The 18,432-nt window shown below is 44.6% G+C and overlaps 1 protein-coding gene across 2 annotated transcripts in view; it reads left to right on the top strand.

Moving 5' to 3' along the window:
• The window catches only part of LOC144692410 (putative ATP-dependent RNA helicase DDX60), a 115,513-nt gene that overhangs the window by 81,751 nt on the left and 15,330 nt on the right, over nt 1-18,432 (top strand). For both annotated transcript variants that reach the window (XM_078561236.1, XM_078561245.1), the window contains exons 25-29: nt 2,285-2,423; nt 13,119-13,271; nt 14,840-14,944; nt 15,956-16,156; nt 17,345-17,449. In XM_078561236.1, coding sequence (XP_078417362.1) covers nt 2,285-2,423; nt 13,119-13,271; nt 14,840-14,944; nt 15,956-16,156; nt 17,345-17,449 — 703 coding nt within the window. The remainder of the gene's footprint in view (nt 1-2,284; nt 2,424-13,118; nt 13,272-14,839; nt 14,945-15,955; nt 16,157-17,344; nt 17,450-18,432) is intronic.

Below are 18,432 nucleotides of genomic sequence, written 5' to 3'. Positions count from 1 at the left end.
GCCGCTTTGCCCCAAAGTCAGAACGGCATGAAGCCCCAAACCATACATGTCGGGCAGAATCTTCTGTTCCAGTCTACGTTTGGTGCGGGGAGCAGAGGTTGAAGTGTTTTCCACTGGAGGACAGGATCTTACGCTCATCAGCTTATGACCGATGCGTCCGTGCGGGGCACGGCACATCTCGTGGCGGGGGCAAGGCAGGAGGTCACCCTCCCCGCCGTTAACCTCATGAGGTCTACTTAAAGGGAATCCAGACGGCCTCACTCCTTTCCTCCCTCAGCCTGCCCCCCAAATTCAGCCTCTGCTCCATCCTCCCACCCTACTCCCCGCTCCCAGCCTTTAAGCAGCTTGTGCCACCGACACCTGACATGAATCCATTCTTGAGTGGTTCCCGAGAAGGCAAAAGCAGCGTATACTCAGCTCAAAGACGTGGAAGAGGTCAACCTCGCCAGGTACACGCCACCTATATGCAGCTGGAATAGTGAACGTTGTCATTTCTCACTGGTGTAAGATTGCTGGAAATGGGGGGGTTGGGTGGTCTCACTACTCCATAAGGTTCGGAACCTATACTCAGGGTATCAACAACACAAAACTGGTCTTGGATGCAATTTCCACTAGAGGTGGAGAACCTTTATTTATTCACTAAACGATAATGCGTACTCACAGCACCCAGGTGCTTGGTGGCCCTGCATGCATGGCTTCACCCTTCAGGTGGTTGACCCGCCAGATGATGTCTCTGCGTGTCTCACGGTGACTGACCAGGTCACTCTCCTCCAACTGCAGTGCCGATGTCTTCTAGGGGTCTGACTTTTGTACTCTTTTTTTTTGACTCCGGCCTCTTCACCTTTGACATGTAAGGCAAAACCCCGGAATGGGCCGTCCAATTGGCCTTTGGTGATTCATCTCTGCCGCCTCACTACCCCCTTAACAACCACCGAGCATATGGCCGTGTCCCGTTCACAACAGGGGCTGAGGTGGTGCCTTCAGGTGCATACCACTAACAGATGTCCTTGGTTAGGGATATCATAGCTCAGATAAGGCAGAAAGAAAGCCACTTACATCCTCTGAGGGGAGTCATTGCCTTTGAGGGTTGTTGCAGACAGAGTGTCTGGTGTAATCAGTCTGGGCATCAGCTTAATGACATTCCCTGTCATTGTCTGTGGGTGTGTGTCCTTAATCCTTTTTATTAACAAGAAGTACAATATAGGAGCCCCACTGGTGATATATTTGCTCAGGATTCTTCCCCCCATGTCCCGATGGCCTCTGTAGTCCAAGTCCCTACCACCTGCTGGCTGAGCTAGGAAGTTCCGCCCATGAGTACGACAGCTAGGCTGTGAGCGAGTGCGGTGCTCGGGAAGTGCTGCACTGTCAAGTGTGCTGTCTTTTGGATGAGATGTTAAACCAACTTGTATTTTCATATCTCACCTTACATAACCTCAGAATTCCCCAAAGTGTTTCACCGCCATTGAAATACTTTTCAAGCATAGACAATGTTGTCCCACGAACTGCAATGTGATCATGATCTGATAGCCTGTTTTAAGTGACGTCGGCTGACAGATAAATATTGGCCAGGGCATTGGGGAGAACTCCCCTATTGTTCTTCAGAATAGTGTCACAGGATCTTTCATGTCCACCTAAGAGAATTGACGTGCCCTGGTTTAGTCACATCCATAAAAATGGCACCTCTGACAATGTAGCACTCCTGCACTGAAGGAATCTACCTGAATTATGTGCTGAAGTCATTGGAGTGGGACTTGAACCCTAAACCTGCTGACAATGCTGCCCAGTGTGGTAATGATATGCAGATATCTGATGGTGATCAACCCTCATTATTCACAGAATCACAGGATCACAGAATTAGGAAGGACTAGGAGGCCATTTGGCCCATCATGTCTGCACCGGCTCTCTGAGCATTTTAGTTTAGTGCCAATCTCCTGCCTGTTCCCTGTAACCCTGCGCATTGTTTCTGTTTAGATAATCATCTAATGCTTTCTTGAATGCCTCAATTACCAGCCTCCACCACACTTCCAGGCAGTGCATTCCAAACCTAACTACTCGCTGTGTGAAAAAGTTTTGTTCTCACCTCGCATTTGCTTCTTTTGCAAAACACTTTATAGCTGTAGATAAGGGCAAAACACCACGCCTTAAAACTGTGCCCTCTGGTTCTCGATCCCGTTTACGAGCGGGAACGGTTTCTCCCTATCTACTCTGCCCGGTTATTATTGACCTTAATTTCTATCCCGAGACCTTTGGTTCACTGGGCTCTTTGTTCATTTTATTTTGAAAGGACGAAGCCCACCAGGAAGCAATCTGAACAGCTGGCGCTATGCAGAACTGAAAAGGACATGTTAGACCAGAAATCCATGAAACTTGATGAGCTCCCTCCAGACTGCACTTTTGCACAGATGTCAGCAACAGATCAAAAGGTATTGGGCTGGATCTTGCTCGGTTGGGGCATCTCACAGTGTACGTCACTATATTCCTTCCTACACCCTTCAGCACCACCCCCTCCCCCACCCCAAAAATATATCCCCATAACTTGCAGGAAGAACGAGCTGATAATGTAGAAAACAATGGGGCATCTGAATGGAAGAACTAGCAATCCACCCTTTTTATTATTCATTCATTGGTTGTTGGTATCATTAACAAGGCTAGCATTTATTGCCTAATTCCCCTTGACAAGGTGGTGGTGAGCCATGTTCCTGAATGCAACTCAATAGCTTTCCAGGCAATTTCAGAGAGCAGTAATGGTTGGAATCACATGTAGGCCAGACCTGGTTTCTGGTCAGAAGGCAGATTTCCTTCCCTAAAGGGCATTAGTGGGTTTTTACGACAACTGGTGGTAGTTTCATGGCTGCCATTACCGAGACTAGCTTTAAATTCCAGATTTATTAATTGAATTTAAATTCTACCAGCTGCCCTGGTGGGATTTGAACCCATGTCCCCAGAGCATTAGCCTAGGCACCTGGATCATGAGACAAGTGTCATCACAACTATACCACTGCCTAGCATGTTTCCTTCCCTAAAGGACATTAGTGAACAATTACCCAGTAACTTCATGATCTTTAATGAAGGTGATGGCAGTCTCACCTGCTGCCTACAGAGCTGGCAAGAGCACTACATTGCCACTGTTTACATAAGAACATAGGAATTAGGAGGAGGAGTAGGTCACTCGGCTCTTTGAGCCTGCTCTGCCATTTAATAAGATCATGCCTGATTTGAATGTCACCTCGACTCCATATCCCCAACTAATCCCAATAACCTTTCACCCCCCTTACATTTCAAGAATCTATCTGGCTCTGCCTTAAGAATATTCAAAAACTCTGCTTCCACCGCCTTTTGAGGAAGAGAGTTCCAAAGACTCAAGACCCTCTGAGAGAAAAAATTTCCCCTCATAAGAGGCGGCCCCTTATTTTTAAACAGTGACCCCGAGTTCTAGATTCTCCCACAAGGGGAAACATCCTCTCCACATCCACCCTGTCAAGACCCCTGAGGATCTTAAATATTTCAAACAAGTCACCTCTTATTCTTCTAAACTCCAGTGGCTACAAGCCTAGGCTGTCCAACCTTTCCTCATAAGACAACCTGCTCATCCCAGGTATTAGTCTAGTTAACTTTTTCTGAACTGCTTCCAAAGCATTTACATCCTTCCTTAAATAAGGAGACCAATACTGTACATAGTACTCCAGTTGTGGTCTCACCGATGCCATGTATAACTTCCTACTTTTGTATTCAATTCCCCACGCAATAAACAATAATATTCTATTAGATTTCCTAATTACTTGATGTACCTGCATACCAGCCTTTTGCAATTCATGCACTAAGACACCCAGATTCCTCTGCATCTCAGAGCTCTGCAATCTCTCACCATTTAGATAATATGCTCCTTTATATTCTTCCTGCCAAAATGGAGAATTTCTCATTTTCCCACATTATACTCCATTTGCCAGATCTTTTCCCACTCACTTAACCTGTCTATACCCTTTTGTAACCTCCTTATGTCCTCTTCACAACTTACTTTCCTACCTGTCTTTGTATGATCAGAAAATTTAGCAACCATATCTTTGGTCCCTTCATCCAAGTCATTTATATAAATTGTAAAAAGTTGAGGCCCCGGCACTTATCCCTGTGGCACACCACTTGTCACATCCTGCCAACCAGAAAATCGCCCATTTATGCCTACTCTCTGTTTCTTATTAGCTAGCCAATCTTCTGTCCATCACCATACGTTATCCCCTACACCATTAGCTTTTATTTTCTGCAATAACCTTTGATGTGGCACCTTATCAAATGCCTTCTAGAAATCTAAGTATAGTATATCCACCTGTTCCCCTTTATCCACAGCACATGCTTCTTCTTCAAAGAACTCCAATAAATTAGTTAAGCATGATTTTGGTCTCACAAAACCATGTTGAATCTGCCTGATTATTTTGATTTTTTCCAAGCGCCCTGCTATAACATCCTTAATAATAGCTTCTAGCATGTTCCCTAAGACAGATGTTAAACTAACTGGACTGTAGTTTCCTGCTTTCTGTCCCCCTCCTTTTTTGGAATAAAGGAGTTACATTTGCTATTTTCCAATCTAATGGAACCTTCCCCGAATCCAGGGTATTTTGGAAAATTAAAACCAAAGCATCAACTATCTCATTGGCCGCTTCTTTTAAGACCCTAGGATGAAGTCCATCTGGACCCAAGGATTTGTCAGCCCACAGTTTCAACAATTTGTTCAGTATCAATTCCCTGGTGATCCTAATTTTTCTGAGCTCCTCCCTCCCTTCCATTTCCTGATATGTAGCTGTTTCTGGGATGTTACTTGTATCCTCTATAGTGAAGACCGATGCAAAATACTTAATCAATTCATCTGCTATCTCCTCATTTTGCCTTATTAATTCCACAGGCTCACTTTCTATAGCACCATGTTTACTTCTATAGGACAATGGTCCTTACCCGCCATCTTCCTGCCCGATTAAATGCCCCCGTACCACCAAACCTGCCACAGGGGAATACATTAAATTCTGCCCATGGTTACAGTTATTGATCCTGGCTTTGTATTCCAGTTTTATTTTATTGAATTCAAATTTGCCAGCTGCTGTAGAAGCTTTTGAACTCATGCCTCCAGGCCTCAACGAGTCTTTTTCTGAATGGCAGGCAGTGACTAGTGGGGTACCGCAGGGATCGGTACTGGGACCCCAGCTGTTCACAATATATATTAATGATTTAGATGAGGCAATAAAATATAATATCTCCAAATTTGCAGATGACACAAACTGGGTTGGGGGGTGAGCTGTGAAGAGGATGCAGAGATGCTTCAGTGTGATTTGGACAAGCTGAGTGAGTGGGCAAATGCATGGCAGATGCAGTATAATGTGGATAAATGTGAGGTTATCCACTTTGGTAGCAAAAACAGGAAGGCATATTATTATCTGAATGGCTATAAATTGAGAGAGGGGGATGTGCAACGAGACCTTGGTGTCCTTGTACACCAGTCGATGAAGGTAAGCATGCAGGTGCAGCATGCGGTAAAGAAGGCAAATGGTATGTTGGCCTTCATAGCCAGAGGATTCGAGTACAGGAACAGGGATGTCTTGCTGCAATTATACAGGGCCTTGGTGAGACCACACCTGGAATATTGTGTGCAGTTTTGGTCTCCTTATCTGAGGAGGGATGTTCTTGCTATAGAGGGACTGCAGCGACTGATCCCTGGGATGGCAGGACTGACATATGAGGAGAGAGTGAGTCGATTAGGATTATATTCGCTGGAGTTCAGAAGAATGAGGGAGGATCTCATAGAAACCTATAAAATTCTAACAGGACTAGACAGGGTAGATGCAGGAAGGATGCTTCTGATGGTGGGGGAGTCCAGAACCAGGGGTCACAGTCTGAGGATATGGGGTAGACCATTTAGGACTGAGATGAGGAGAAATTTCTTCACCCAGAGAGTGGTGAGCCTGTGGAATTCGTTACCACAGAAAGTAGTTGAGACCAAAACATTTGTGTTTTCAAGAAGGAGTTAGATATAGCTCTTGGGGCGAAAGGGATCAAAGGGTATGGGGAGAAAGTGGGAGCAGGCTATTGAGTTGGATGATCAGCCATGATCATAATGAATGGCGGAGCAGGCTCGAAGGGCTGAATAGCCTACTCCTGCTCCCAGTTTCCATGTTTCTATGTTTCTATCATTAATCCAGGCCTCTACACTACTTGTCCAGTAACATAATTACCATGCTACCATACCTCCTTAACCTATGAGTATTGGGAAAGAAAAGAGGAAGAATGTAGAAAGAGAGAGAATTCATTGTCGTCAGCTGTCCCTCGATTGGACGATGACGTCTACTCAGGGACATGAGTTTCTGCTACAGGTCTTCATGTGCCTGAACAGGCCCATTCTCCACCCGCAGGTCTTTGGGCACACTGGGGCAAGACGTCCCACAAGGCAGTGGGATCCGGAGTGCAGGATTTGCTTCCTTTTCTTTCCTTCTCTGCTGCCGCTCTGCCTCATCATTAAGATGTGACTCAAAGCGTGATGCAACTTAACGGCAAGTTATCAACCATTTTGAATGATTGGCTGTGGACTCCTCCCAGCCATGAATATCAATGCTGCCGTGCTTCAAGGAGAGCTTCAGAGTGTTTCCTTTGCCCTTCCCTGAAATGTTGGCCACTTGCTTCCCAATGTATGTGTAGGGAAGCAACATTCTTCTTCATGTATCTGCCTGATGTGTTTTTATAATGACATAAAGGCACCAATTATTCATATGGGATTGTGTAAACATGTTGTGGGTTCATTTATTTAGGCTAGGCACACGGGAACATATATACATGGGTATAAAGCTAAAAGACATCAGAGCTGCAGAGCTATGTGTGGTGCACTGTTAAAAAGCAAAAGTGAAACTAAAGCTGGATCACATGACACATTTCCTTGCTATTGATGTCATGCTGCACTCCCTTAAAGGCATATTGCAACATTTGAAGATATTTTTCCCTCTTCCAAATAGGTATGACTATACAATGCACGTTCATGTTTAGTTACCATTACATAAGCGTCCAGTACAGATGAATTTGTGAGCCTCTAAAGCGTAAAGATAATCTGCTGGCACTTCACGGTCTTTTAATGGTAACCTTGCCTGGAGGTTTCTTTAATTTTCTCACAGCGATCTGTGGGATTGTCATTCTTGGATATTGTTCCAGGTTACATTTGGGATCTTGCAATACATGCAATAGGACTATACATGGTTGAGAAGCTGAAATGGATCTGATTTGTCCTCAGTTATGCCTCACCATTGCGCCCTTGTATGTATTGCCTTCACAGGACCTTGGTTCTGAACAAACACTTGTCACATCAGCTGGTTGCAATGTACCTTCTGTGGGATCCTGGATGTGAACTTATTGCCCCAGCTGTAAACTTGGCAGTTCGGTACCTGCATTTTTATTGTGCACATCGGTCATCTTCGCCTGTAGATTTAAAAGTTGGTCTTCAGTTTCTGAGGGATTATAATGGGTAAGAGTAGGTAGATTGGTACGCATTGGCCTGCCAAACCTGAGCTCTGCCTGAAACAAAAATTGCCGGAAAAACTCAGCAGGTCTGATAGCATCTGTGGTGAGAAAGGCAGAGTTAATGTTTTGAGTCCACATGACGCTTCTTCAGGAGAAGAGTCATACGGACTCGAAACATTAACTCTGTCTTTCTTTCTACAGATGCTATCAGACCTGCTGAGTTTTTCCGGCAATTTTTGTTTTGTTTCAGATTTCCAGCATCTGCAGTATTTTGCTTTTATCTGAGCTCTGCCAGTGCTGGAATAGTTGCACTTAGAAGTGTTGCTCTCAAATGTAACATTGTATGTGTAAATGCTGTTTGGTCTGTCTACATTTGAGAATTAGGGGTTTCACCGTGTGAACCATTCACTCAGTGAGGCCGTTAGATCTAGGGTAATGAGGATAAGAAGTAGTGTGATCAATATTCCATTTCTGGCACATATCCTGAACTGGCTTACAATAAATTGTGGACTGTTATCCATAATGATCTCTCTAGTGGCACCAAATAAACTGAAAATAGCATTCAGAGTGCGAGTGACAGTTGTGCTTGATGTATTGTGAAATTCTCGAATAATGGGGTACTTTGCAAAGTTGTCGACGATGACATTGACGTCAGTGCTATGGACATGAAAGAGGTCAGATGTAATTTTGGACCAAGGATGGGTAGGAGGTTCATGAGGAATCAATGGTGCTTTGTGCTGACTTGGCATATGCTCTTGACATGCCTTGTACTTCTTGACGGTGACTCCAGTGACATTGTTCGTACCCGGCCAATGGGCTGTCTCTCTTGTGAGCCTTCTCGTCCAACCTCTGCCCACGTGTGAGTGATGAAGTTGTTGAAGAATATCAGGTCACAAAATTTCTGGTGTGCCTGCCTTTAAAAATGACTCCCCGGGAGATGCCTAGCTCATCCTGGTAAGAACAAAATGGTCTCATGTGTTCGTGGATATGCTGAATTAAATCAGGCTGTCCTTCAATGATGGTTTTCCATAGTTTCTGTAGCGTAGAATCTTTTGCTGCTTCTTCTTGTAGCTGTTGGCATTTGCGTTGCACAAGATCTACCAGATCAGTTGATGGACTTGTATTCTCCTGTAAGTGTAACGTTGCAGCTCCCTTGAAGCTACCAATTTTGTTGAAACATTCTGGATATTTCAATGTTAGGCCATAAACTGAGATGATAGGAGTAGTTTCTGAGGCTGATCTGCCAAGTGATGTGATATTATTTCCATAGATTCTCACTAGTATGAGGTCATGACATGCCTGTAGACCCAGGACTTAAGTCTCCACAATGTGGAACACCTGTGGCACCCAGTAGGATTGATTGAATATGCAGTCCAGGACTATGGGTCCTGCACATGGAATTAGTGAACTGTTGTACGCTGAAAGTTTCACAGCAGTAGATTTTGCCATGCCTTTCCACATGTGGACACATGTCTTTTAGAATTCACAGAGGTAATGTCTTGACACTTGCCCCTGTGTCAATCTTGGCCAATAATGAATAGTTACCAACTTCCTTAGGACAGATAATTCGATACTTGGCAAACACTTCGGATGGTGTAATAGTATGGATGTCTTCCACGAGATTGACAAGTGTGAAGCATGTGTTCACCACCCTTCATCTCAAATCATCCTCATTTTGTGGTTTGTCAATCACTTCATGCATATGTTTCTTACAGGATACCAGGTGATCGTTCTGATTGCTTACCACTGCTAATGGCCCTTTCTGCCACATGCTTTGCAAAATTGCTGGAAAGCTGGGCACTTCCTTGGTGCATGCAGAAGACCACATATGTCTCGCGAGGTTTGGGTATTCCAGTGAGTGCGTCAATAGTTGAGGTTGTGCTTAGGACCTGTAAGATTTGTTGACCTGCGAGGATCACTTCATACTTATGCCCATTCTTGAGTAGCTCTTCGATGCTATATGTTGTGGGCTTGTCTAGCAAATCTTGCTGGAATTCTTGCGTGGGAGTGGATGAGATCACCAACTCAACAATTCTCTCTGGTAGTTCTGCGTTTGAAAAGTCACAATGTGATCTTTTCCGTATCTGCCGACGAATTGGTCTATGGATTCTGCAGGCTGTTGTCGAAATGACATGAACTCTAGTTGATGAACATGGAAGTTTAACCTGATTCTGAACCAGTCTTCAGCTGTAGTCCATATATTTTGGAAATCCTTTAGCTCTTCTGCACTCCATGTTCAAATGCAGCAAGACCGGAACAATACCCAGGATTGGGCTGACAATTGGCAAGTAACATTCGTGGCACACAAGTGCCAGGCAATGACCATCTCCAACAAGAGAGAATCTAACCATCATCCCCTGACATTCAATGGCATTACCATCACTGAATCTCCCACTATCAACATCCTGGGGGTTACCATTGACTGGAAACTGAACTGGACTAACGGTATAAGTACAGTGGCTACAAGAGCAGGTCAGAGTGTAGGAACCCTGCAGCGAGTAACTCACCTCCTGACTCCCCAAAGCCTGTCCACCATCTACAAGGCACAAGTCAGGAGTGCGATGGAATACTGCCCACTTGCCTGGATGAGTGCAGATCCCACAACACTCATGAAGCTTGACACCGTTTAGGATAAAGCAGACCACTTGGTTGGCATCACATCCACAAACATTCACTCCATCTACCACTGACTAACAATAGCAACAGTGTGTGTCATCTACAAGATGCACTGTGGCAATTCACCAAGGCTCCTTAGGCGGCACCTTCTAAACTCATGACCACTACCACCTAGAAGGACAAGGGCAGCAGATAGATGGGAACATCACCACCTGGAAGTTCCCCTCCAAGCCACTCACCATTCTGACTTGGAAATATATCGCCGTTCCTTCACTGTCGCTGGGTCAAAATCCTGGAACTCCCTCCCTAACAGCACTGTGGGTGTACCTGCACCACATGGACTGCAGCGGTTCAAGAAGGCAGCTCACCACCACCTTCTCCAGGGCAATTAGTGATGGGCAATAAATGCTGGCCCAGCCAGCGAAGCCCACATCCCATAAATGAATTTTTAAAAAATCCTGATGTGTTCAGCGTGTGTCAACCTTCATTCTCAATCGCTATGCAAATTTTTATGGCTTGCTTGTCTGGTTCAGCTGAATCGAGAAACCATCGCTCTCGCTACGCTGTTTAAACATTTTGAATTCGGATATTAGGTCAGCTGCATCCCAATTCAAACTGGGGAATTTTGTGGACATTCTGACACTATCCCTTTGGTCTTCTTTCTCCTATAGATGGTATCTGGGATGAGCGTCGCTGTAGTCACTTTCGCACGCTTTTCCGAAGCTCCGCCTGTTATAATTGCGACATTCTCTGGCCCGATTTTTAGGGCTCATTTTTGGTTTGTTCGACTCTCCCTCACTCACTATCAATCCAACCCTCACCGTGGTCACTCGACTTTCCTGACTGAGCTAACCCAGTGCTGGTCATCTCGACGCGCTATCCCGCTCATGGAACTGACAGGCCATTTGCTGCGATCCCAGCACGAGGGATCTGTCTGCTTACCAGCTGTTTTTTTGAGCACTATCCCAGCACTGGGTCTTCAAACCTTTCTGTGCAACACCAGGCTGCGAATTCGACACTCTCTGACGCTATGGCTCCATTGTGGTTGACAGTTGTCTCATGCCATGTAGCGCAATTTCAGACAGTTCACCATGTCATGGTTGTACTGAATCTTGCTGCCAAGATGAGCACCATGTCATTTAGAAGGAACCACTTGCTGCACATCATATTGTGTTTTCGAACTAATATAAAGGCACCAAACACCCAAAAGGGATTGTGTAAAGATGTTGTGGCTTCATTTATTTAGACTAGGCACATGAGAACATATATACATGTTCATAAAGCTTAAAGACATCAGAGCTGCAGAGCTGAGTGTGTGTGCTCTGTTGAAAAACTACCAATGTAACACCCTTATTCAAAAAGGATGGGAGACAAAAAACAGTTAAGAGACAAATAAGCCAGTTAACTTAACACCCGTCATTGGGAAAATGTTAGATCTTATTATAAAGGATATAATAGCAGAGCATTTAGAAATACATAATATAATCTAGCAGAGTCAGCGTGGCTTCATGAAGAGGAAATCATGCCTGACAAATTTATTAGAATTCTTTGAAGAGGTAACACGCAGGATAGATAAAGGGGAACCAGTAGATGTGATATATTTGGATTTCCAAAAGGCAGTCAATAAGGTACCACACATAAGGCTACTTAATAAGGTAAGAACCCATGGTGTTAGGGGTAGTACATTAGCATGGATAGGGAATTGGCTAACTAATAGAAGACAAGAGAGCTGGGATAAGGGGGGCATTTTCAGGATAGCAACCTGTAACTAGTGGAGTGCCACAGGGATCAGTACTGGGGCCACAATTATTTCTAATATATATTAATGACTTGGATGAGGGAAATTAATGCACTATCGCCAAGTTTGCGAATGACACAAAAATAGGTGGCAAGGCAAGTGGTGAGGATGACACAAAGAGTCTACAGAGAGATATAGACAGGTTAAGTCAGTGGGCAAAAACTTGGCAGATTGAATATAATGTTGGAAAGTGTGAGGTTATGCACTTTGGCAGGAAGAATAGAGGAGCTGAATATTATTTCAATGGAGGAAGACTGCAGAAAGCTGCAGCACAGGGGGATTTGGGGGTCCTCGTGCATGAATCACAAAAAGCTAGCTTACAAGTTCAGCAGGTAATAGGGAAGGCAAATGGAATGTTGGCCTTTATTTCAAAGGGAATGGAGTATAAAAATAGGGGAAGTCTTGCTAAAACTATACAAGGCACTAGTTAGACCACAGCTAGAATACTGTGAACAGTTTTGGTCCCTTATCTAAGGAAAGATATAGTGACATTGGAGGCAGTCCAGAGAAGGTTCATTAAGTTGATCCCAGGGATGGAGGGATTTTCTTATGAGGAGAGGTTGAGTAGGTCGGGCCTGTACTCATTGGAGTTTAGAAGAATGAGAGGCGACCTTATTGAAACATATAAGATTCTTAGGGGGCTTGACAGGGTAGATGCTGAGAGGCTGTTTCCCCTTGTGGGAGAGTCTAGGACCAGAGGGCATAATCTCAGAGTAAGGGGTCACCCATTTAAGACAGAGATGAGGAGGAATTTCTTCTCTCAGAGGGCAGTGAACCTGTGGAATTCTTTACTGTAGAGGGCTGTAAAGGCTGGGTTGTTAAGTATATTCAAGGCAGAGATAGACAGATTTTTAATCAGTAAAGGAATCAAGGGTTATAGAGAAAAGGCAGGAAAGTGAAGCTGAGGATTATCAGATCAGCCAGGATCTCATTGAATGGCGGAGCAGACTCGATGGGCCAAATGGCCTACTTCTGCTCCTACATTTAATGGCCTTGTGGTCTTAGGAAAGGCAAAAGTGAAACTAAAGCCAGATCACATGACGCATTTCCTTGCTAGTGATGTCATGCTGCAATCCCTTAAAGGCATATTGCAACACCTGACAATTAAGCACAGGTTGCCCAATTACTGGCTAAACAGCAACGATTGAATAGTTAATAAGAGAACAAATGACAAATTAAAGAACAGGATTTAATCAGATTCCGCTTTCTGTTCTTGCAGTTCATGGACAAGGTCATCTCACGCATGCGCAAAGCACACGTTGCTGACCGCTTTCAGGAGATGCTGCAGCGAGGCATTGGCTGTCATTACGCCTCGCTGAATAGCCGTGTCAGACAAGCTGTGGAGATGCTATTCAGGCGTGGCTTTGTCAAGGTCAGTACCGATTTAATGTCACAGAGTTTGACTTGTGTTTTAAAGTATTTTTTTGTTTTGAGGGTCTGGACGTCTTGTCTATTAATAAATCAACAGATTGAAGACGGGTCAGGGGAAAGTGAGAACTTGTCCACTTTGGCAGGAAGAATAGAAAAGCAGCATGTTATTTAAATGGAGGAAGATTGCAGAACTTTGCAGTACAGAGGGACCTGGGTGTCCTGGTACATGAATCGCCAAAGGTTAGTAAGTGATTAAGGCAAATGGAATGTTGCGACCTGTTTCAAGGAGAATGGAATATAAAAGTAGGAACATTTTGCTATGGTTGTACAGGGCATTGGTGAGACCACATCTGGAGTACTGTGTACAGTCTTGGTCTCCTTATTTAAGAGAGGACATAATTGCATTAGAAGCAGTTCAGAGAAGGTTCACGCGACTGATTCCTGGGATGGGGACGTTATCTTATGAGGAAAGGTTGGACTGGCTGGGTATGTATCCACTGGAATTCAGAAGAATAAGAGGTGATCATATTGAAACATTCAAGGTCTTGAGAGGACTTGACAGGGTGGACGCTCAAAGGATGTTTCCCATGTGAGACAGACTAGAACTAGGGGTCACAGTTTAAAAATAAGGGGCCTCCCAATTAAGACAGAGCTGTGGAGAAATGTTTTCTCTCAGAGGGTCGTTAGTCTTTGGAACTCTTCCCCAGAAAGTGGCGGAGGCAGGGTCATTAGATATTTTTAAGGCAGAGGTAAGTAGATTCTTGACTAGCAAGTGGGTCAAAGGATATCGGGGGTAGGCAAGATAGTGGTGTTGAGGCCATAATCAGATCAGCCATGATCCTATTGAGTGGCGGTTCAGGCTCGAAGGGCTAAATGGCCTCCTCCTGCTCCTAATTTGTAAGTTTGCATGTGAAGACACTTTAAGTAGAAAGGTATTGCAATGAGAGCACATTAGGTGCCAACAATTCTACTTTCTTTGTCCTCCTAATGGTTAATTCCGCCAGGACACATTGATGCACAAGGCACCTGATACAAGTCTTGTGTTCCTGTTACTGTCTCCAGTTGAATGACACGATCGGCAGCTCAGTCAGAGTGGCGGCTTGGGGAGTTATTGTTATGAAAACTGAAGTCCAGCTCACTGGATGAGGTAATACATCGAAGCAGGTGAAATTCTCGTGAAGACAGAGTGCAAGAAAGGTGTAAGGTGACAGGGGTTAGAATAGATTGTTCAGAACTCAACAAGGCTCCTAGAGCCCAGCCCCTTGAGATTGAAACCAATGTTGCAGTGAATTCACCAGCGCTTTGTATTGTGCGTATCAGTCTGGGTATGTGTGTAGTTATTTTTAGTCATGGTAATCATTGTCTATACATTATTATTGGTAATGACAGTGACCTTTGTATCATTATTTTCCATGAACGCTAATAAATGCCTTTGAACAACTTTATCTTGTGAAATAACATAAATCTAGATATGAAAACGTCCATTCACTAGTAGAGGGCTCAGGGATGAAGTAGGAAGTAGATCAGAGTTCAGTGCAAATGGCTAAACCTTTCTCTTTCTCTATTAAGGTGGTTAGTGCTACATCGACACTTGCTTTGGGAATCAACATGCCATGCAAGACTGTTGTCTTTCTTCACGATTCAGTGCACCTGGATTCTCTCAATTACAGACAGGTAGTAGAAACAGAATGTGGTCAAGTACTATAACTGGTTCAGAGTAAGATAATACTTTCCCCATAGGGGGCAGGCTAAAACATGGGCCTATGGGGCCCTGTACCCAGGGGGCTTGCGCCCAATATGAGGCCACACTAGGGGCCAATGTGAAAATATGAGGCCTCTTGATCACTTTTCAGCCGTGACACCACCACCTCCACCCTTGATTACCCCTTACCACTTACCTGAATGTCAGAGACCAATCCTGAGTGTCCTCCACTGCAGCTTCCTGCCTGCAATCTCCTGTCAGCCAGCAGGAGGCGCATCTGTCCAGGTTCAGACTGGACTCTGATGAAGGTTTCGGCAATGATCCACAGCCATCAGGAACAGGAGGGGGCCCTCCACGACTTGTCCCCTTTCAGACTTCCTGGATGCCCTACCTGCTTCAGGGCTTGCATCGCAGTGTCTCTTTTAAAAATCGGGCCCTGTGACTATATAGGGTAGAGTTTCCACTGTTCCACTGTTGTTAACTTCAGCAGATAAACATGCTGAATGCATTTCCTATGAGGTATCTGCCAATATTAGGGCAAGAAATTCCAGGCCTGGGAAAACAAGAACACAACGAATAGAAGCAGGAGTAGACCAGCATTCAATAAGGTCGTGGCTGATCTTCGACCTCAATTCCACTTCCCTGCACTAAGCCCATATTCCTTGATGCTCTCAGAGTTCAACTATCTATCAATTTCTTGTCTCAAATACACTCTACGACTCAGCATCCACAGCTCTCTCGGGTAGAGAATTCCAAAGATTCGCAACCTGCTGAGTGAAGAAATTCCTCCTCATCTCAGTCCTAAGTGAGTGACCTCTTACCCCGAGACTATGACCTCTAGTTCTAGACTCTCCATTCAGCCTCTCAGCACCTACAGGTGCAAAAATGTGCGTGGAGTCGGATGTTGCAACCACTGAGCTCTCCCTCTTCTATCAGCCTGCTCTCCTGAGATTTAAACATAACTGTCTTTCCTCACTTTCCAGATGTCGGGAAGAGCTGGGCGTCGGGGAATGGATAATATCGGGAAGGTGATTTTCCTGAATGTGCCTTTACCGAAAGTGCAGAGACTGATAAAAGCCAATGTCCCTCAACTGAGGGGCCAGTTCCCCCTGAGTATAACCTTTGTGCTCCGCCTCATGCTGCTGACAGCTAGAGCAGATGACAAGGCTGATGCCAAGGCCAAGGTACTTTGCCTGATTTTTTTTTCCCTCTAACCATTTCCTCTTCTTGTTCATTTCCTGTGTTGCTCTCATCCCATCCTGTTTCCCAATCACCCCGATGCTTGCTGAGCCACGTTGGCTTTAATTATAAAATTCTCGTCCTGGTTTTCAAATCCCTCCATGGCCTCACTCCTCCCTATCTCTGTAGTCTTCTCCAGTCCTCCTTCCATCTCCTCTGCTCTCTTTCAATTCCAGTATTCCTGATTTTAATTGCTCCACCATTAGTGGTCCTGTCTTCAGTTGCCTTGGTCCTGAGCTCTGGAAATCCCTCCCCAAATCGCTCTGCCTCTTTACCTCTCTCTCCTCCTCTTAGATGTTCCTTAAATCTTACCTCATCACTTCATTGTGGAATTTTAATTTGGTTACCTCCCTGTGATTGGGATAATTTGCTATATTAAAGATCTATATGAGTTCTTGTTATTTATCTGGTGAATGAAGGATAAGGTGGCATGGGGTCCGGATGGCATTAGGACTGGATGGGTAAAGACTGACACGGGATTGGTTGGGACAAATGACCTGTAACTGTTTGGTAATTTCTATGTAATCACACCAGTAAAATTGAAAGATCTTTGTTAGGCAAAGGTACTAAAGGGTTATGGACAAAGGCAGGTAGATGGAGATAAACTGCAGATCAATGCTGAAATAAGTGAACGGTGGAATAGGTTCAAGGGGCTGAATGGGCTCCTCCTCTTCCTATTTAATTCTATCAAGGCAAGGGAGGGTGATTGGGTCTCTCTCTCTCTCTCTATATATATATGTGTATGTATATATGTATATGTGTATATATATACATATAAAAATATATATGTATATACACACACACACATCTTTCTTCCCTTAATACATACAGGTGACTTTCCAAAAGCAATATTAGTAAGTGTTGGGGAGAGAAAGCCAGCTGGGAGTTGCTGCCTGGAGGTGAGTGCAGGACAAAGGGGTGACTAAGGGGGTGAGAAGGGAGGATGTGGGTGGATGGTGGACAGGCGAGGGGAGAGAAGAGGGAAAACAAGATGAGGGGAGGAGGAGAAGAGGGGGCTGGGACCATGAGTGGGAGAAGTCCATTAGGGTGGTGAACCGGTATAATGAAGGCTTCTTTATTGATGTGATATTTACCTTATTGGATTAATTTTTTTAAAAAAATCTTTACACCAGGCGCTGTCAGTTCTACAACATTCCATGATGACCTTCAATCAACCTAGAAAGCAAAACATTGTCAAATTCTACTTTCTGTTCGCCCTGCAGTTTCTGCTCAGGGAGGTGAGCTGACCAACCTTTCATAAAATCGATTGTGTCATCAATGTCCCCAGAGCTTCCCAACCTCCCAGCTCAAACTACGTTAGTCAGGGATTTCCTTCCCCTCCCCTGATGTTACATCGCTGAAAGCTGTCTAAAACCAGTGTGGACATGATGACCAAACCAGCCTCCTTGTGGACTACCATTTCTGTCATCCATGATTGAGTCTGGCACGTCAGCAGAGTGTGTGACGGGGGTGGGGGAGGGGGGAGGTGGGTCAGGAGTGCAGAGTGGTGAGTGCGGGTCACGCTAACCAAGAAATCCCATTCACTCCCTGTGAAGTTACTGTGGAGGGAGTGGGATCAGCTCCAAGGAATTCATGGGCCATTGTATATTTCTCTCTCATGTCTCCTCAACAGGGGGATCCACTTTCAGATGTTCCTGTTGCGCCTGTGGAAGGTGCTGTGACTGGCTTATTGAAGGCTGCATCTTATAATGTTAGCTCCTAACTCAATCCATTTATGCATTTGAAGTCAGCTGTGTATAAGAGTATAACTCCATTACGAATCCATTAAGTGGCAGGACAAGATTATGGTTTCTGTGGGAAAAAAATTATATTAGGTAATCACTAATAAATCCAATAGTGAATTCAGGAGAAATTTCATTACCCAGAGAGTGGTTGGAATGTGGAACTCGCTATCGCGGGGAATAGTTAAGGCAAATAGTTAAGACTAATGTCCTTCAGGGAAGGAAATCTGCCATCCTTTCCTAGTCTGGTCTACATGTGAATCCAGACCCACAGCAATGTGGTTGACTCTTAACTTCCCTCTGAAATGGTCTAGCAATGTTAGTTCAAGCGTATTTTAGGGATGGACAACAAATGCTGGTCTTGCCAGCGATGCTTGCATCCCATTAAAGCATAAAGGAAAGAAATTGAATAGAAGTGTTCCTGCCACAAAATGTAATGTATTAATGATCAGATAATCTGTCCGTGTAATGTTGGCTGA

This window comes from Cetorhinus maximus, chromosome 2 (genome assembly GCF_964194155.1).
Source record: "Cetorhinus maximus chromosome 2, sCetMax3.hap1.1, whole genome shotgun sequence".
Lineage (NCBI taxonomy): Eukaryota > Metazoa > Chordata > Chondrichthyes > Lamniformes > Cetorhinidae > Cetorhinus > Cetorhinus maximus.
This window is presented reverse-complemented; position numbering and strand designations above follow the sequence as displayed.